Source organism: Sceloporus occidentalis, unplaced genomic scaffold (genome assembly GCF_023333645.1).
Source record: "Sceloporus occidentalis isolate IW3139 unplaced genomic scaffold, rSceOcc1.0.p SCAF_1, whole genome shotgun sequence".
NCBI classification, from domain to species: domain Eukaryota; kingdom Metazoa; phylum Chordata; class Lepidosauria; order Squamata; family Phrynosomatidae; genus Sceloporus; species Sceloporus occidentalis.
In genome coordinates this window covers 184,235,208-184,256,558 of record NW_028316981.1, presented here as the reverse complement: position 1 = coordinate 184,256,558, position 21,351 = coordinate 184,235,208, and the positions used below count along the sequence as shown (strand labels likewise).

General features: G+C 43.1%; 1 protein-coding gene across 1 annotated transcript; it reads left to right on the top strand.

The window, feature by feature from the left end:
• The first annotated feature begins 880 nt into the window (after window positions 1-880).
• Window positions 881-15,404, top strand: S1PR2 (sphingosine-1-phosphate receptor 2). The gene is made up of 2 exons (XM_089509780.1): window positions 881-915; window positions 12,060-15,404. The coding sequence occupies exon 2, from the start codon at window positions 12,197-12,199 to the stop codon at window positions 13,247-13,249; it is 1,053 nt and encodes a 350-aa protein (XP_089365906.1). The 5' UTR covers window positions 881-915; window positions 12,060-12,196; the 3' UTR covers window positions 13,250-15,404.
• The last annotated feature ends 5,947 nt before the right edge of the window (window positions 15,405-21,351 follow it).

Genomic DNA, 21,351 nt, shown 5'->3' with positions numbered 1-21,351 from the left:
GGAGAAGGGCACATTCTCATCTGGACACCCACACTACCTTCTCTTTATCATTTTTCAATCACAGAATGGCATGGGAGATTCATTTGTCCAAAAAAGATTACAAAAAGTATCTCACTGGCAAAATGCAGTTGATTTGATGGGACAATTTTTGTCCCAGCAATTAAAAAACAGCAACATTGTACAATGAAAGTGGATGAAACTTGTTTAAAACTCTTTGGGATACAAGGATCCAAAACACACTGCAGAAATCATCCAGTTTGAGACAGCTTTAACTGCCCTAGGGAATCCTGGGAATTGTAATTTATTGTGGCATCAGAGCTCTCTGACAAACTGTCTCAGAAAACTACAGTTCCCAGAATCCCCTAGCATTGAGCCAGGACAGTTAAAGTGCTATGAAACTGGCTTATTCCTGCAGTTTGATCCTGAAAGTTGTAGTTTAAAAAAAAAAAAAAAACCTTCCCAAGTTCAGCGCAAATTCACATTTATAGATGAAAATTTGCTACCTTATAATAGAGTCATTTTATTATATTCTATTCTGTTCTAACACAGCAATGGAATTACTGCTTACACAGAAAGCTGTGTATCTCTATCAGTGGCAATGCTCCTAGATACGCAGATTATGCAAATTTATGTCTGGTAGGTTTTCCTAGACAGATTATTTAAATGCATAGCTTGCCTTTCCACCTTGAGGAGTTACCTGAGGCACTTAGCAGGAATGCAGATGTATATTTTACAAATTGGAGCAAATAACAAAGAATGTCCACCCATTAAATGCTCTACTTTGTTTGTTTCCTCAGATGAACATAATGCTGACTGCTGTTGAAGGATTCTGCCTTATAGAAGATGAATAAAGGATCTTTTGAGTGATTCTGGCAAGGTTTTCCTGTGCCGTACTGAAGACATTTGCTTTCACAGGTAACTTGCATTACTTTTGAGAGGTAAACTATGGGCAAAGCAGGGGTGGGCAGGGAGGATGACTTTCCCATAATGGTTTGTGATGTTATCATGGAAGAGAACCCCATACATCCCCATGTCATGATACTATATTATAAATCAGGGGTTACTGAATATTTTTTTTCTGTTCTAAATACCCAATAAATATTAACTGTATTCAGTGGTTGCATTGTGTGGGATCGTTCTGCCTGCAGCCCCTTGGTTGTGATACCACATCTGTTGCAAAGTACAATAACAAAAATCCACAAAACAGTGATAACTTTACTGGCCAACCAAAATGCATGAAATACATGTTGCAAGCTTTCAAAGCTCCACTGGCACCTTCAGCAGGCAAAGATGTTGAACATGATACAGTACTCCTGTATAATACAGGAGAAAAAAATATGATGAGGTTAGCCACAAACCTGCATTTTGGCAAGATGTTGCTCTTCTCAGTTCACATGTTTTTGACAGGACATTCATACAGGCTGGCCCCTCTTCTTTCTGGCCATGTGGTTACGCCATGAAAAAATTTAAGTTCCGTTAACAAAGCAAAAAGAGGTCAACACGGCTACCCCTGCATAAGAAATCTGTTGTGGAGAAACAATATTTCCTTAGCAACAAATTTGATTTGTATGCAGAGGCAGTGTTGCAGCAAGGAAAGTTGTTTGCAGTATGACGAGCTCCTGTTGCCCATATTAGCTTTGGTGAAATGCATCATGTTTTTGAAATGTGGTTCTGGAGAAAAGTACTGAGAATACCAGGGATGGCCAAGTAGACAAACAAATGGGTTCTAGAACAGATCACGCCCGAACTCTCTCTGGAAGCCAAGGCGTGGTACAGACTGCCCAAAAAGGACGACCTGCCGGAGGCCTAATTTCCTCCGGAGGGAAGCTGCAGCCGCCAAACTGCGCAGCTTCCCTGTGGAAGAAAAAGAACCTGGGAAAACCAGGTTCTTTTTCCGCCACCATTGTTGCATTGCAAGTGTGCCAATGCTGCACTCATGACATAACTAGTGTGGTGCGATGCACCACCATTGTAGCGCCGCCTTTCCTGCTAGGGTTAGGGTTGCGTTGCCGCCATGTTACAAAGGGCCCGTCTGTCCCGGACCCAAGATGACTAAATTGAGGCTGTCATACCTGGGTCACATCATGAGAAAAAATGAATCATTAGAAAAGACAATGGTGCTTGGAAAGGTGGAAGGCAGTAGAAAGAGAGGAAGACCACATGCCAAATGGATAGACTTGATCAGGGAGGACATGGGACTGAGCCTGCAGGACCTGAACAGAACAGTTGAGGACTGGGCAACTTGGAGATGTCTTATCCACAGAATAACAATGAACCAAAGTTGACTCGATAGCAGTTAACAACCACCACCACAACAACAATCGTGTTTTCTCCAGACCTCATCCCTGCTGAAGTCCTTGCCATTTTTAAAACATTTGAAAGGATTTTTAAAAATTTGTTTGTGTTTTAAAGACTGGGTTTCTCTGTGTGCCTCACCAGAGATTTATTGGGTGGGGCAGGGTGGGGCAAAGTATACGTGACAAGTTAACAGCGGGGTTTCTATGCTTCAGCAAACTCTGGGCATTCATCATCAACCCTCCCCACTTTATTTCTGCCCTGTGAGCATCTGTTCCCCAGTGCTAAAGCACACACCTCCTAATTCAAAAGTATGGGCTTCAGTGGGGGAGAAAGAGTGAGCCATGCCCATACCTAATGAGTATTTGGTTCAGTTCACAGTGTCAATATTAGTTGCATGTAGACACATTCTGGTTGCTCACTGTGTGTGTATGACAACATAGCAGCTAAGCTCTGGAGCTGGCACTGCCTTGCCAATGCTTGTTTATATACCCAGCTGGTGCCGCAGTCATTCCCCACCCATCTTTGCAGATATTGCATCTTTTCCTTGAGACATGGGTGAGGCTGATGTTTACCTGCTTCTCAAGAAAGAAAGTAATTAATAATTCTGGGTGGGGACCAGGCAGTGTGCTTACATCCTTTTTGAAGTTGGAGGGAAGTAATTTTCCTTTCTGCTCCTCCGTCCCCATTCTCCCTCGCCTCTGTTGAAGTGAGGAGCAGTAGCATGTTTCTCCCACCCTGCCCCAGAGCCAGGCCTTTAACTCCTGGAGGCGTGGGTTTGAGGGAGAAGGTGTGGCTCCCAGACTGATATTAAAAGTGAAAGTTGAAAGGCAATATGTTTTAATGAAACAACTGTTACTTGAATACCTGTTTTGTTCCTCTGACAATAATGTTATGTTGTTAAGTTAAGTACAGGCACACCTTAATTGTTAGACAGCGGTTTGATTAAATGTGGGGATCTCATTATTGCAAGCTATTGTACATGCTGTGAAAGCCAGTTGAAAAGATCAAAGCCACAAGTTGGGAAAACTGGAACATTAACAGTGAGGGAGTATGGGGGGGATGTTATTTGGCAGTGGCAACCAGTCATCTTCCCCATGTCCTGCAGACATGGATGGTTGTGTCATAATGCTGATGATCTCACATCTTGCCCAAGCCTGACCTACCTGGGCAAATGCTCAAGATGTTTCTCCAGAGCTTGGAAAAATTTAACTACAATTGTCTTTTAGTATCCACAGGGGTTCTGTTCCTCCCCCCCCCCCCCCAACAAATGCCAAATCTGTGGAATCTCAAGTCCCATAGTTTTTAATGGTGGCACCTGGCCATGTGCACATGCCGCCATTAGGGCCAATGTGGCTTGCCATCAGCAGATGCTCAAATCTGCGGATGACAAGCTCATGGTTGGAGTGGGTGGGCTGCCCAAATCCCACTGGCTGTGCTGACAGGAGGATTCTGGGAGTTGCTGTCTAAAAAGAAAAATGTTTCTCCACTGTGCATTTGCTGCATGAGTAGTAGTGATGTTTGCCTTCAAGTCATTTCTGATAGCCACAGAGTGTAGTCAAGACTTGATAGTACTGATTTTCTGCAGTTACAGATAGCTAGTAAAATGAGAGGTGCCCTTCATGAGTCATCGTATACAGCCAGAAGGCTGGATTGTGCCGTCCTCCTGATTTAATACAAGTCTGCTGATTCTCTGGTCTTGCCTTAATACTAGTCTGGTGTCTCCTCACCCACTCAGCTTTCCTGTTTGTTGCTGGTGCCGTCGGCTTATCCTCTATGTAAAGGTTTGCCTGCTCTTCAATATGCCCATTATATCTTTACACAGAGCAGACAACACCAAGTAATACCCTTTTCCTCTATACCAGTGGTTCCCAACCTTTTCTATGCCCCTCACCACTAGAAAATGTTTGATTAATGCTCACATAGCCTACGAAAGTAATATAACATTAGAGGATGAAGAAGTCTAATTTCTAATTTTTGAACCACATCAACCACAAAAGATCAAATTGAACCACATATAACACTGCAAGTGAACCAATTGAACTTTAAAAAAATAAGCTTTAAACTGGATGCATAAAATGCAAATCTAGATTGAGCAATTAGATTGTAATTTGTTCAGGAAAAAAATTGAGTGATGACTTGTGGCCTATCACTCCAGGGCACAAGCCATTTTTTGTTGCACCCCCTGATATTCTATCTTGCACTCCTGGCTGGGAAGACCTGCTCTAGCCAGTTGTAGCACTATGATTTTGATTTAATTGCCATGGCTGTATCCCATGAAATCTTGGGATTTGTAATGTGATAACACACCAGAGGGACTCCCTGGTGAGTAGTCAAAATGCCCCTCCCTACACTGCAGATCATAGATTTCCATTAGGTGGAGGCATAGCCGTTAAAGTGGAATGATAGCACTATAACTGTATAGTGTGAAACCATAAGAAAATGGAGGTAAGATGGCAGGTGGATGCAAAGATGGAGGAGCAACTGAGACAACTCCTCAACCTTGGGCTGCTGCCACACTGCAGAAATAAAGCAGTTTGACACCACCTTACCTTCCATGGCTCAATGCTATGGAATTCTGGTATTTGTCTCTGGTGGAGCAAAAGGCTAAATATTTTTAAAACGTTGTTGTTGTTGTTGTTGTTGTTGTTGTGTGCCTTCAAGTCATTTCCAGCTTACGAGTGGTGACCCTAAGACAAACCTATCATAGGGTTTTCGTAGCAAGATTTGTTCAGAGGGGAGTTGCCATTGCCTTCCCCTGAAGCTGAGAGCATGTGACTGGCCCAAGGCCACCCAGTAGATTTCATGGCCAAGCTGGGACTCAGACCTTGGTCTTCAGAGTCATAGTCCAACATGCAAACCACTCCAAAGTGGTTCCAAAAGTACAAATCTCCAAATTCCGTAGTATTGAGTTATGGCAGTTAAAGTGGTGTCAAACTGTTTTATGTCTGCAGTGTGGACACACCCTTGGTTATTGCTAAGCTTCCATTCTGTGTGTGTGTGTGTTTAGCCTCAGCAAATGTTTTAAAAAGAGACAGTATGGTGTAATGATCTGAATGCTGAACTAGGCTCTGGGAGACTAGGGTTCAAATCTCTGCTCCACCATAGAACCTCCCTCTGTGGCCTTGGGCAAGTTGGACTCTCTCTACCTCAGAGGAAGGCAATGACAAATGTCTGAACAAGGAAACCCTATCAGAGATTTGCCATAAGTCCGAGTTGACTTGAAACCATACAATGACAGCAACATACATTTTTCAATAATATTTGCAAAAAATATTTTCAGACTCTTAGCTTTTTAAGTGCAGTAACACTCTGTGAGCAGTCAGATTAGGAATTGGTCAGGGATAAGTACAATGAAGGTTTGTTAATTGATTTACAAGGAAGAGATACAATATCTAGTTGGCTTTCTTGCTCCTCCTGAATGTTAAAGCATCTCTCAAGACAATTAACTGATGGTCAGCTAAGCCTCTTAACTCCACTGAGGTATTAGGACAGCTAGAATAGCCAGCAGGCTCTGTCTCAGGTGGGAAAACAAAACAATAGAAGAAAAGGAGAATTCACTTAAGGCTGCCTTTTTTTCCATCCCTAAAAAGGAGCTTAAATGGCAATACTAAACTTATCTCCTTACGAATAATCTCCACTGAGTTCAACGTGGCTTACTCCAAGGTAAGTGTGTATTAGGATTTGCAGCCTTAAGGACTGTTAATGCAGGAACTGTGGCACATTCAGAGTATTGTATTATTGTAAGATTCCCAAACTTCTGCACACAACTGCAGAGACCTAACTTGCCATTCCCCAATTCTCTTGCACTAGAATATACCCCAAGAAAAAGTGTGTGTGCGCGCAAGCGCGCATGCACCTTCAAGTCACCTGGTTATGGTGACCCGATGAATTTCATAGGGTTTTCTTAGGCCAGGAATACTCAGAGGTGGTTTCTGCCATTGTTGTTGTGTGCCTTCAGGTAATTGCCAACTTATGGCATCCCTAAGGCGAACCTTTCATGGGATTTGCTTGGCAGGTTTCTTCAGAGGGGGTTTGCCATTGCTATTCTCTGAGGCTGAGAGAGTGTAACCTGTCCAAGGACGCCCAGTGGATTTACATAGCTAAGCTGGGATTCAAACCCTAGTCTCCAGAGTTATCATCCAATGCTCAGACCACTGGCTTTCAGTGGTTTTGCCATTCCTTTCCTCTTAAACATTGGCTACAGAACCTAGTGTTTTCTGGCGGTCTTCCATCCGAGTACTAACTGAGTACTAACCGAGTACTCACCCTGCATTGCTTCCAAGATCAGACATAATCTGGTGCCTTTAAGGTATTTAGGCCAATGGCAGCAATACTGCCCCAGCAAAGGTTGGATCTGATGCTATAGGAAAATTTTCTCAAGGTGTCTTGATCTGCATCTTTAACTTGAATGACACAATCAATGCACGAGAAAAGGCTGTTGACATGGACCCAAATCCCAGGCATAGCCTCATCACTGGAATGTTGAAATGGATTTAAATAATATCCTTGCAGATTAAATGGAAAATTGACTGTGGTATGTTTAGTTCAGCAATACTTTTGCATGCCTTCTTCATCAGTGGTAGTGATGTGATCAATCTTGTATTGTACAACCACGTGCCCATCATTATTGAGGTCAAGGAACCCACCATCACATGAACAAACATTTTGGGTCTCCTTTTTTAATATAATAATACAATTAAAAAGTTAACATCTAACAATTTGCGAATAGAGCCATATTTAAAAATCACTGTTTGTGATGCTTGGCGAGCTGTGTTGCTCTTGGTGTCAGCATATGTATGTAATGTTTGTTTCTTTTCCTCTGCTTTCTTTTCCTGCTGTTCCTGTTCATTATCCTAAATGTTCAAAAATTAAATTAAAAAAGAGCTATATGACTCCAGTTGCCTGAATTGTTGAGGTTACTTACCTTATACGATCTGGGCTCACCCTGTCTACGAAATCATATCATGTACAATATGACACCCATATCTGTGGTGGTTCCACTTACCCATATCTGAAAAAATATTTTCTCTCTAGGCATTTCCTAGGTCCTCCAATGCAATTCTGTGGTATGATTCTAGTGGACATTCATGCCGGATGAGCTAGAAATGCCTAGACAGGTTTCTCTAGGAATCTCTAGGTCCTCCAAACTTCCTCCAGAAGTCATTCATTTCAATAATAATAATAAATAATAAATAATTTATTTATATTTCTCGCCTCTCCCTGCGGATCGAGGTGGGATTACAACCAGATAAAATCAGTCATCATTACCAATAAACGATACAGTTAGAATCAACAATAATAATTCCAACAAAAACCCTAATCCTCCCACAATACAATAATAAAATTAACAGTTAAAACCAATAGGGTTGTTTGCTATTATCTGCAGTTTTGCCTTTTTATAATAACTCAGGGAATGTACCCCCCACAGATATGGGTGTTGTATGCCATGCAGTGGCTTGAGCATTGGGCTGTGAATCTGGAGACCAGGGTTCGATTCCCACTCAGCATAAAATCCATTGGGTGGCCTTGGACAAGTCACAGGCTGTCAGACTCAAGGGAAGACAATGACAAACCTCTGAACAAATCCTGCCAAGAAAACCCCATGATAAGTTCAGCTTAGGATCGTCATGAGTTGGAAACAACATGGAGACACACAACACACACACACACTGTACATTACCTGCTCACCCATCCGATCAGTCACAATAGCAGTGAGATTGGTCAAACAGTGAATTTTTGGATGGTCTACATGGAAGCAATTTATACAGAGTGTCACCTGTTATTACTTTGTTTGGAACAAACAGGCTTGTGTTCACCTGGCTGTGAGTTGCTTTCCCCAAGAGCAAAGGGATGCTTACCAGCTACTACCATTCTAGTGCCCAAGGCAAAAGGGAGCTGTCCTTTGGAGTTACTCTAAGCATAAAAGCAGGAAAGCCTGGTGCTGTGAGAAGGGGGTGTTGCTGAGTCAGATTCTGACTGTCTGCTGGATATATCAACTTCTCAATGTGACTTCTTGTGGTAGTGGTGGGTGTCTTGGGTAGGGGCATTTGCTTTGCCAGTTAGGAAACTGGCAATTGGATAATCACTAAAGGCCAATGCACAGTAGGAAGCTGCTGCTTCCAACCCAATCTTGTGTCTGCAAGGCCAACAGGAAACACAAGAGCAAATGCACAGTCATTAGTCCATAGAGTATAGTAAGCCATCCATATCAACAGTTTTTTAATCCATCGATTCAAGTATCCACAGCTTGCAAATATTTTTAAAAATATATACATTCAAAAAAGCAAACCTTGATTTTGCCATTTTATATAAGGGACACGATTTTACTCTGCCATTGTAGTTAATGGGACTTGAGCACTCACAAATTTTGCTGTCTACTGTGGATCCTGGAACCAAACCCCAGCAGATATCAAAGGCCCACTGTATCAGGCTTGAAAAGGGTAGCGGTGGTAGAATGGCTTTCTGGTATCACTTGGCCTTTCCCATTTCCCACCTCTGTGACACGCATACATTTTTGTTCCACAAAGAAAAGTAATCCCTCTTCGCCATGGAGGCCCACTGGGTAACCTTGGGCAAGTCATACTCTCTCAGCCTCAAAGCAAGGCAATGGCAAACGCCCTTTGATCAAGTCTTGCCAAGAAAAGTCCTTAATAGGTTTGCCTGAGGCTTACTGTAAATTAGAAACTAAATGAAGCTGCACAACAGCAAACGACAAACAGCTCTAGTTAAATGGAGATCTGATAAGCACAAAGATGTTTCTCCTGCTTTATGAGAGCAAAAATCATAAAAATAGGGAGATGGAGAGCCAGACAGTCTGAATCTGATCCTGTAGACAGAACATGTAGAGCCTGGGAAATTTTTACTTTGGGACTGCAACTCCCAGAATCACCTAGTGGCTTGCTGACAGAGGAATTCTGGGAGATGTTATCAAAAAAGTTCACTTTTATGAGCTCTGAGGTTAGACCCAGTATTCAAATTATCACTTAATTATAATCCAGGAATGGGAATTTCCTGTTAGACAGCTCCTGGTCATAGTGCTGACCAGGATTAGCATTTTGTTTACCAGATGGGTAATGTTATGGGGCTGCAACCTGCAGTTTTCTTCACCATTGTCTATTCTGGTTAGGAGTCAGGACCACAAAACGTTGCAGTCTCAGAACATCTGGAAGACCATAGTCAATTTCAACTCCTGTTGTAAAGAAAATGCTAACGTAATGCAGTGACCAAAAGCTGTTTTACTAGGAAGTCTTTGTTGCAAATATCAACACAGCAGCCATGTTCCTGGGCAGCCCTCTCTTCTGCCAGTCTCAGTCTGCATCCATCTGCAATGTGGAAATATTAATACTGTCCTGCTTTGCAGCATTGTGGGAAGATAATACGCTGCAAACAAGAGAGTGAGCATGGTGTGATGATGGGTTGAGTGGACTAGAGCTCTGGGAGACCAGAGTTCAGATCCCTGCTTAGCCATGGAAACCCACTGGGTGGCTTTGTGGAAGTCACATTGTCTCTGCCTTGGAGAAAGGCAAAGGCAAACTTCCTCTGAACAAGTCTTGCCAAGAAAACCCAGGGTCACCTTAGGGTCGACGTATGTCAGAAATGACTTGAGGGCACACAACAACAACAGTGTACACAAAGTTCTCTGATTACTGTTTGTGCTATATACTCATTATATAGCAATAGCAAGTACATTTCTATACTGCTTGTCAGTGCACTTAAGCACTCCCTAAGCAGTTTACAATATGTAAGATAATTGCCCCCAAGAAGCTGGGTACTCATTTTAGTGACCTACGAAAGGATGCCAGGCTGAGTCGACCCTGAGCCCCTGGCTGGTATTGAACTCACAACCTTGTGGCTTGTGAATGAGTGGCTGCAGTACAGATATTTAACCACTGTGTCACCATCAGAATTGGTAACCACTGTGTAAATCAAGGACTAGCATCACTGGCTTTTTGGGCTAGATGGTACCTCTTCCTAGAAATACTTGTCCCCCCTCCCACCTCTTCGGTTCCTGTTTGTCACTGTCAAGACTTGGAAAAATGGGTCCAAGGTACCAGGGCATATGTATGTGCCATTGTTGTGTGTTGCATGCCTTGAAGTTGTTTCCGACTTATGTACCTAAAGACAAAAAAAAAAAAAAAAGAGGTTTTCTTGGCAAGATTCTTCAGAGGGGGTTTTCCATTGCCATCTTGGTGCAGTGGTTTGAATATTGGACTATGACTCTGGAGAGCAGGGTCTGAATCCCTGCTCAGCCATGAAAACACACTGACCTTGGGGGCCAGTCATACTCTCTCATCCTCAAAGGATGCATCTGCTATACTAATATTGTATATGCTACACAACTATACTAATACTGTATATGCTGCACAAGTAACCTCCTCTCATCGTCAGTCCCCTGCAAAATAAAAGTATCAACATATCTTACAGGACATTATGAATAAAGTTGTATAAAGAGTACCTTGGACCCAATTTTCCAAGTGTTGACAGTGACAAACAGGAACTGAGGAGGTGGGAAGGGGGCAGGTATTTCTAGGAAGAGGTACCATCTAACCAAAAAAAAAGTGATGCCAGTCCTTGATTTGCACAGTGGTTGCCAAGTCACCTATTCTGATCCGGCTAACTGTGCCCCCAACCACGAGATTTGTAGATGTGATTAGTAGATCAGGTAAGAATTCTATGGGAGCCAGAGAAATCAGGCTAGCAGACTTGATGGAAAGAAAATGACCACCAGATTTGCCAACCTGGAAGATACATGCCACAACCCAGGCAGCCACTTGCATATCACCAAAAAGAGGATGTTGGTTGACATAAAATCCTGTAGACAAATGTATATGAGAAATTATTTTTGTAATTTAAATAGGATTACAGTACATCTCACTAGAGTGAAGGAAGCTTGGGATCAGCTGGCGTGCATGCCTCCTGAGTCTGATGCCAGAATACACTACACTTCCCAGAATTCCATAGCATTGAGCCATGGCAGTTAAAGTGGTGCCAAACCAGATTATTTCTGCAGTGCAGATGCAACTGTAGACTTTTAACTGGATTTGGGACGGACAGTCCTTCTATCAAAGAACACCTTCAAAAAGGGACCAGAACAAAGTCACATTCTAAAAGGAAAAAAATTGTTACTTTATCTGTGTAATTAATAATGCTAGAGTAACCTGTAAATGTTACTTTTCAAAGGTGCTGTAAGGCATTTTTAGAAGCATGCCATTCTTGTTAGTTTTCATATACATTAACTAGTAATATAGCTTGAAACAGAGGTAGAGGAAGTTAAAGAATCAAGTCACACCAACCAGAGAGACAACAGGAAGTCTAGTAGCAAAATATACAGAATATAAGCTATATATATATCATATCCATATGTGTATATGTATTATGTTATCTTCTTCAATATGTATACAGTATATCTATAACTTTTTTAAAAAGGCAACAGAAAAGTAACAAGCAAGGAGGTGATGTACTTTCATATTATTCCAACAAGTAACAAAAAGAAATTACTATAATACATAATGCAGTAGTACCCCAACTGTGGTCCTCCAGGTGTTTTGGATTTCAGTTCCCAGAAACCCCAGGCAGTTTGGTCATAAGTAGGAATTCTGGGATCTGAAGTCCAAAGCATCTGGAGGACCAAACTCTGGGTACCACTGGGGTAATTTTCCAGTTTATGGCATATTCTAGATGATGCCTCTCTTTCCCCCATCCCCTAATCTTTGTTCTAAGCTCCTAACCTGTGATTTTTGTGCTTTCTTCACCATCTCTAGATTCTACTAAATTGCCCTGCTGTCCCTCTTAGTCCAAATGACAGAAGATTGGATGTGGTACTATCCTGATGCCCTCTAACACAGGCATCCACACGTGGGCCTCACCGTAACCAGTACTACAATACTGTGGCCAAGCCATGGAGAGTATCTACCAGTTCTATTTCGACACGTCAAAGATTGTGGAGCACTACAATTACACCAAGGATAAGCTGGAGAAGGATCTTTCAACTGGTCTTTCAACTGGCAGCATTCTCATCATTGTGCTTTGCTGCTTTATCATCCTGGAGAACCTGCTGGTGCTTGTGTCTGTTTGGAGGAACAAGAAGTTCCATTCAGCCATGTTCATCTTCATTGGCAACCTGGCCTTTTCAGACCTGCTGGCTGGCTCGGCCTTCATTGCCAACATTGTTCTTTCGGGCCCAGCCACCTTCCTCCTCACCCCAGTCCAATGGTTTGTACGAGAGGGCACAGCCTTTGCCACACTGGCTGCCTCAGTCTTCAGCCTGCTGGCTATTGCCATTGAGCGGCATGTGGCCATCACTAAGGTGAAAGTCTACAGCAGTGACAAGAACTGCCGGATGGTGCTCCTGATTGGGGCTTGCTGGGTCATCTCGGCTGCCATTGGTGGGCTGCCCATCCTTGGCTGGAACTGCATGGCTGATCTTGACAAATGCTCAACTGTCCTGCCCCTTTACTCCAAACAGTACATCCTCTTTGTGGTCTTGATCTTCACCATCATCCTCTTCTCCATTGTGATCCTCTATGTTCGGATCTACCGCATCGTCCGCTCCAGCCACGCTGAAATGGCCGGCTCCCAGACTGTGTCCTTGCTCAGGACGGTCACTTTTGTCCTGGGGGCTTTCATCATCTGCTGGCTGCCGGCCTTCATCATCCTCATGGTGGATGCTTCATGTGCCAGGAAGTCATGCGCCATCCTTTACAAGGCAAAATACTTCTTTGCCTTTGCTACCCTCAATTCAGCCATCAATCCTGTCATCTATACCCTCCGCAGCAAGGACATGAGGAAAGAGTTCCTGCGGGTTCTCTGCTGCTGGGGAATGATGGGACAAGGGAAGCCTGCGGAGCGGTGCATGATCCCCCTCCGCAGCTCCAGTTCTTTGGACCGCTGCACACAAAAACAGGACCTTCCCACAGCACCTTTCATGAAGGAGCATTCCACGTTTGTGTGAAAAGACACAAGGAAGGGGACTACAAGGTGGAAAGAAGGAGAGGGGTGGGATAGGGTGGGCCCCAATGATGCGGTACAAAGGCAACACGGTACAAGGTATGAAAAGAACATCCTGGTGGCCAAATCCACCCATTGTGGACTTAAATAGAGGTGTCCATTTGTTCACTAGACCTACACAGTATTATAACTTACTGTTAGACGTGTGTGAGAGAGAAACTGACTGACAGATGGGCTGACTGAAATGAAGTGTGAGGAATGGGTAGCTGCTGAGCTACAAATATGGTACGATTCTCCATTCTAGCAGGGGCCTTGTCACTCTGAACATCCACATTTACTTCTGTCCTATACCTGAGGGTCATAGACCTTAAGAGGGATGTACATTTCCTCTTAAGTAACCCCTTACTCTCCCATAGTGGGATTTCCTTAGAGAGAATGTGCTTCAGCCATGAGTCATCAATTAAACTTGATTTTACCATTGAACGATCATTCACAAAGCAAAGCTCAATAAATACAAGTTATGTAGGGGAGGAAAATCACATACTTTAACAAACAGATGTCTTTCTCCACTAGATGGAGCACTTCTTTGTAAAACATTCACTTCCTCTTTCTATGGAAAAGTAGCCAGAGTCACTCCAATCTGTTTGGGCTGTGTCTGTACTCTTGTCTTGGCTCTGATTTGCTCATTCCAGGTTCCCAAGGAATTTGGGGTGGGATGGGGGGCTTTCTCAGGAATGGAGACTGACACAACATTATTTGTTTGTTAGCTCTAGCGTGCCCTGCAGTGCAGAGATGCAGATGTCTATCCATCTATGTTTCCTGCTCTGAGCTCCATTCAGACTGGTTTTTCAGGTTTTCTCCACATTTCAAGTAGAGCAAGGGAGGGGTAAAAAAAGGGCAATTTCTCCTTTCATAAAGGAGAGGCAACAGCTCAGTTTAGAGCTGAGTAAGGCAATAGCAATAGCAGCTACATTTCTATACCGCTTCATACTGAACTAAGCAGTCTCTAAGCAGTTTACAACTGCTAATTTACAACAAGCTAATTGCCCCAAATAATCGGGGTACTCATTTTTGTGACCTTGGAAGGATGCCAGACTGTGTTGACCCTGGAGCCCCTGGCTGGAATCGAATTCACAACTTTTTGGCTGGGAGTGAGTGGCTGCAATACAGGCATCTAACTACTGCGCCACCTGGGCTCCCTGAGACAAGTTGTAGTCCAACATGACCAGAGAAAGGCCACTTGGGGAAGGCTTTTCTGTTGGGGGAGAGAAGAGGAATCAGTGCAACTGAATATTCCTGGAAGCGCCACAAGAATTAGGGACAGTATGTGGCTGCTGTGACCTTGTGTCCAATGTGTCCCTCTTATTGGTGTCACTGTAATGGAAGGTACAGCAATAGGAATCGTCTTGCTCTGGGCAAGGTTTCTAACCTTTTATTGCTTCTTCTGTCTTTCACATACATGCACAGAAGATGGAAGAGCTGCACAATGTCTAGAAGTGCTCACAGCCTCTACTGTAGTTGCCCACAGGAATCAGCTCCTGGATGGAAGACCAACAACAAATACCAGGTTGCTGGAGGCTATATTTCAGCGGAAGGCACTGGCCAAACCACCTTTGAGTACCCTTGCTTAAGAGAAGTAGGAAATTAATGGGGTCACCATAAGTCAGCAGGCAACCTGAAGGTACATACAACCACACAGGGGCTAAGGAAGGGGTAGTCAACTCCCTAGGGGCTTCATGCTGCAGCTGCACTGCCCATGATGATGGTTGGGAAGTTCTGTGAGCTGAGAGTCCAAAAAAGGAGTTTTTCCAAGTTAGAAAACATGCATCCAAAGTTCCTGCTGTCCTTTACCAAGCACTTGCATAATGGAGCTTGTGATCCATCTACCCCAGTACTGTCAAGTCTTGACTGGCAGCCATAGCTTGCCAAGTTTTCAGGCAGAATTGTCTCCTTGCAGCCTCCCATCCAACTACTAATCAGACCAGATCCTGTTTAGTTCCAAAATTAAGTAAGACTAGCGGACCTAGCAGTGGTGTCACTAGAGTTGGCATCACCCAGTGCGGTAACTCATGGTGTCAACCCCTGTAGGCCTCTTTCCACACTTACAGGACACAGAATCTTTAGTAAAGTTTTTGTACCAATTGCAATTCCTGTATATCACCGAGTGGCTATAGTTGTAGTGTAAACTATTATTATTATTATTATTATTATTATTATTATTATTATTATTATAGTTTATTTATATAGCGCTGTAGATTTACACAGTGCTGTACATACAGATAATAAAATCGATAAAAATGAAACCTGCCAATGGCGTACATTCTACAAAATACATATAAAACAATAGGTAATAATACAAGATAGATACAACAACTAGCAAAATTAAAATTATACGTTTAAATTGTAATATCCTATGCACAGCCTAAGTATATTTACAGTTATATGGTTTGATGTGGTTAAAGTTAACATTTGGTAAGGTGTCCTGTTTTCAAAAAGAATTTAAAAAGATAAAATAAATAAATTTGTAATCTATTTTTTAAAAAATAAAAAACCTGGGGCTTCTCCTTCTTCCTCCCCCTGAGCCTCAGCCCACTCACACCATCTCTTCGGTGTTTTAAAGGGACGCAGGCAAATGCCATAGCCCATTTCTGCACTATGATTACTCTTGAATTGCCATAGCTACATCCTGTGGAATCCTGGGATTTGTACACTAAAGCTCACTGGGTAAGAATTCTGTCCCTCCCTGAACTTCCTAATTCCCAGGATTCCATAGGACAGAACCATGGACAGTAAGGGGAATCATAGCACTATAATGGTGTAATGCAAAAGGGTGCTGGTGTATTCAGGGTAGCATAGTGGTCTCTTTGGAGGTTTTGTGCTCATTATTCTGAAAAGCCCAATACCCCTTCACAGTTGATACTGGCACTTAAGTGGCTAAATGGGGGATCAGCCACTGGAAGATCTAGGGAGGAATTTGCCTCTTGAGGAGTAACCAATGCTTATCTCTCTGTTGTTTCCAACTCAGAGGCAAAAGAGGGGAACACAGTAAACTTGGTAAGACTACCTGGTAGTTCATTTTGGGCATGGAGATGAAGCTTTTTACTCAGCACTCTCTAGCTCTTCCTGAAATGCCACCCCAAGATGCAGATTGCTGAACAGGGGGGCAAGGGCAGGAAGGGAAACTGGTCTGATGCTGCATTTGGTAGCTACTGACAGCCATCTGGGCAGTGACCATGTTGGTAGCAGAGAATGACCTATTTAAAGAGTCAATAGGAGAGAGCCAGTGTGGCGTAGTGGTTTGAGGGTTGGACTAGAATTCCAGGAGACGAGGGTTCAAATCCTGTTCAGCCATAGAAATCCATTGGGTGACCCTGGCCAAGCCACACACTCTCAGCCTTGCAGGAAGGCATGGGCAAACCCTGCGCCCCTAAACAAATCTTGCCACGAAAACCTTGTGATAAGATTGTGTTAGAATCTCTGCAAGTCAGAAACTACTTAAACACACACAACAACAGCCTATCAACAGGGCTTCTATGCAGCCCACAGTGCAGGGGTTAGTTTTGGGTCAGAATAACCTTCTCCCCTTCAGCCCAAAGTCTTCATGCATCTGCTGAGAGACTGGATTTGGGCCTCATTTTCAGGTTGCTTCTCCTATTTCCATCCAGCAGATGGAAGGGCTCTTCCAGCCCCTTCGATGTAAAGACAAACAAATTCACACTGTAGTGTGAGAATAAAGATGTGCTGTAGGTTTGGGAGAAGCTGAGTTGGTGAGGCTGGTGGGGTTGTTAAGGGAGGAGATGTGGATGGTAGGGAGGAGCAAGCAGTTCCTTCAAGGAAAGACCCAGGAGTGTTTCCTGCCAGCATAGCTGCTCCAGCTGGAGAAGCATGCCGGAAGCATGATTCAGCCAGTGTGATGTGTAGGAACATGCCAGCAAGAGGAGGGTGTCATCTTTCTTAATGAATGGAAATTAAGATGCAGGCGTGGGAATCAGGTCCCTCCAGAAGCATGGGTGATGCAGCCCAGGGCTGGAGGAGGTAGGTGATTGCTTTAGATTATCCATCTTCCTCTTGCTTTCCTGCACTGCCTTACAGCATTCCACAGGAAGGAGGCCTTCCTTGAATAAATGTCTCAACTCCCCTTTAGAACCCATCCCGTTCCCCTTGTGAAAACTAACAGGGACATCAAGCCCTCCATATCTATGGACTTTATTATCCATGGATTAAAGCATCCAAAGCATTTTTTAAAAATACAGTACAAATGCCAAAAGGCAAACCTTGATTTTGAGCCATTTTATATATGAGACACCATTTTACTCTGCCATTGTATTTAATGGGACTTGAGTATCCACGGTTTTTGGTATCCATGGGAGGTGCTCAGGGATGTAGCTAGGATTTTAGGAAGGGGGGGTCCAGACTAAGTGCCACCATTATAATGGGGCTTGAGTGCGGCGGCGCAGCAGCACACACCATTCATTTTTCTAATGGAAGGGGGGGTCCGGCCCCCAAGAAACACCCCTCCCCCTTGGCTACGTCCCTGGAGTGCTGGAACCCCAGCAGAGACCAAGGGCCCACTATATATATGCTGCTTCTCAGTTTACTACACCTGCTGGTTCTAAACAGGATCTCATGAAATCTAATGGTTGCATATGGATTACAGCTTGATGAAGCTTTGTATTTGTACCCGGAGTGGGGCATGCTCCATCCATCCATATCAGGCAGGGGTTCCCCTCCAAATGATTGGATCTCTATTGGCTGAAAGGGGCTGTTGTGTGTTATCAATTAATGCCGCACCCTGAGAAATATCCATTGTAAAGATTAAGTATGCAAGCCATTCACTAATTAAACTGAGCCAGGGCTGTTTGAGTTCCAGAGATTTGAATCAGAATAGCAAGGACCTTGGATAGGACCCCTTTTATCTTTATGTATAAGTGGGTAGTCAAAGAGGATCTCTATGCATGGACAGAAGCTATGTCTCTTGCCACTGAATCATCCACACCTCACACACACATTTCCAGAAAGACTCTGAATCTAGTACTTCTCCTGAGCATGTACCTTCAGGTTTTCATAAGGTTTCCTTAGGCAAGAAATATTCAGAGATGTTTTTTACAGTTTCTTCCTCTGAAATATAGCCTACAGCAACCTGGTATTTATTGGTGGCCTCTGTGGTCTCTTCCAACTCTACGATTCTATGAACTAAGGCTGACCCTGCTTAGCTTCCAAGATCAAACAGAATCTGATGCCATCAGGGTATTTAAGCATCACCATATCTTTCCTATTGTTATAGATTATTAAACATTGAAGGCTGCAAGTATCTGGTACATGACAATATGTATAAGGAGCAGGGCATGGAAGAGGGGTTGAGGAATAGGGTGGGGAACATTTGACCCTCCAGGTGCTTTTGGACTACAACTCCCACAAATTGTTACCATTGGCCATGCTGGGTGGGGCTTCTCAAAGCTGAAGTTAGAACATCTGGAAGGTCAAACTCTCAGGGCATGGAAGGATGTACAACAAAAAAAGTGTCCCTCCTGTGGATTTGCACACGCAGCTAAGGAAACTATGAAGGAAAGATTTGTGGATGAAAGTTTGCTTTGAATAAAGTCCTATAAATGTGCACCATGTGTACAAACACAATCTGGCATGTTCCCATCCAGAAGGAAGTTACATGTGATTTATTCACAAGTTAGTATAGGACTGGAGCCTCAAACTGTTGATTCCATGCATTGTGTGGGTGGGTGTGTTGTTTGTCATAGCAATGAAGTATCCATGACTGGTGTGTTTGTGTGTGCATGCATGCAAGATTCAGATTCAGTGTGCAAGTGTTAGTAAGTGAAGTTTCCTGTCTGTAAAGAGTTGCTGACCTGCTAATAGGCATACAGTCAGAGCCGGTGATGTGTGCATTTTGTCTGGTGCCTGGGCCTGTTCATGTGCATCAGTGTGCACATTTTGTGTGGACATGCATGGAGTATTCCCCTCCTCCAGCAATAGCATGGCACGACAGTGACATTTTGGTGATACCATGATAAATAACCTCCACAGCTCTCTCTACAATTATGTCTCATATTTGTATTTACTAACCCTTTCTTCCTCTGTGGTCAAGTTGGGGCAAAAGACCCTTGGTTTCTTTCAAGGAGAGACTTTCGTGGTGCTTAGGTGTGTCCTTCCTCTCAGGCACTTGTTATCATGTTGTACAAGCAAACTTCTAGATGAGTGGTGGTGGTATGCTTTCAAGGGTGGATTGAAAATAGTAAATTTTATTTTTAATCAAACTTAATTTTTTAAAGAAATTAAAAAGCAGCTTCCAGTGGCATACTGAAGAAGTGTTGTTGCTGGTGCTATATATGTTTATATCTGCTTTCAGGGTTTTATGAGATTTGAGAAAACTGTTTCATTAGAGGCAACAGTGCACCAAAAAAACTAAAATCCACCCAGTGCATATGCACATCAAAAAGAACATAGATTTACCAAACCACCCTCCACTGTCAAAAAATGACTGTTTACTTTCAGCTCCATCACCCTACTTCTGAATATGCTACCAGAGGATACATCTACACTGTAGAAATAATGCAGTTTAACTGCTGTGGAACCATCCTACAGAGTCCTGTGATTTGTAGTTTTGTGAAGCACCTACACACTTTGGCAGAGGAGTCAGCAGACTCTGTAGGGCTACAAATCCCAGGATTCCATAGGATGGAGCTATGACACTTATATGGTGTCAAACTGGATTATTTCTATAGTGTAGATGCACTCAGATACAGCATTTGTCTGATGCCACCTGAGTCCATCCTTTCATCCACATCATGAATGGAGTGAAGTTTGGGAAGATTGTGTTGCACTACTTATGTTCTGTGCCTATGTAAACTTTTGGCCTATGAACAATACAAGTGGGAAAACTATTTGTGAGTACCAAATCTGAGATACTGGGTTGCTCGCACTGGAGGCATACCCTTAAAAGAGATTGCATGTCCCATTACCACTTGTCAGTCTTGAATGTGTCAAAGCAAAATGTTAAGAATGTGTATCTACAACAGAGACTTGATGATTTATTAGTCTGCTCTTTGCCCTTGGAAATCATAGAAGGAACTTGGATGAAGTTAGGGAAGCAGGAGCAATAAAATGCTCATCATTGCCACCATCTATCTATCTATCTATCTATCTATCTATCTATCTATCTATCTATCTTTCTTTCTTTCTTTCTTTCTTTCTTTCTTCCTTCTCCTCCCTCACCCCTCCATTGCACAAAACAAACTGTATGCCGTTAAGCCATTTGCTCCTGCTATTTGTAGCTCAGCAGAATTTTGCCTGTGGAAACACTAACTTTTTGCATTTGTTTTTAAAATGTTATTCTTCCCTTTAATGGAGATTTGTATTAAAATGTTCACTTCTACATCAGGCTTCTGTGCTTTTTTCTCCCTTTATGTTTGTGTGAGGACAGGCATGCATTTGAAGAAATACCTAGGAATCTTTCCCTCCCTCCTCTTGACAACCAGACCCCCCCACCCCCAATTGGACCCTACTACAACTCATAATCAATCCCATTGTGTCTGGGAGCAGTGTTTGAGTGTAGTCCAACTTATCTAGAGAGCACCAGGGTGGTGAAAGCTGCACTAAGAGATGAGCATCAGTAGTGCATTAAGATCTCACACAACATGATAAAATGCATCTGCAACTCTTATGGGTGTGGATATAGTTGGGCAGTCAATTCCTACTGTCAGAGATACACAGAACACTGCTTTATGCTGAATTCGGATGACAGGTCTATCTAATTCAGTCTTCTTCATGCTGACATTCCAGAATTTCAGACATACCTGGAAATGCCAGAGACTGAATCAGGCAATGGTGACTGAGGACTTCCCTGTCAGTGGAGCAGGAAATCCATTCCAGACTTCCATCCTAACTTTAAAGTAGATATCCAAGTCTGTTGTTGTTGTTGCTATCTGTCTTCACATTCACTCTGACTTACAGCAACCCTTTCATATGATTTTCTTGGTAAAATTTGATCCCAACAGCTTCAGTAATTCCTTCTTCTGAAGCTCAGATAGTGTAATTTGCCCAGGGTCACCCACTGGGTTTCTACAGCCAAGCAGGGATTTGATCCCCAGCCTC

What these genes read in the sequence shown, in the direction of transcription:
- S1PR2 (XM_089509780.1), top strand. Translation starts at nt 12,197, where the DNA reads ATGGAGAGTATCTACCAGTTCTATTTCGACACGTCAAAGATTGTGGAG.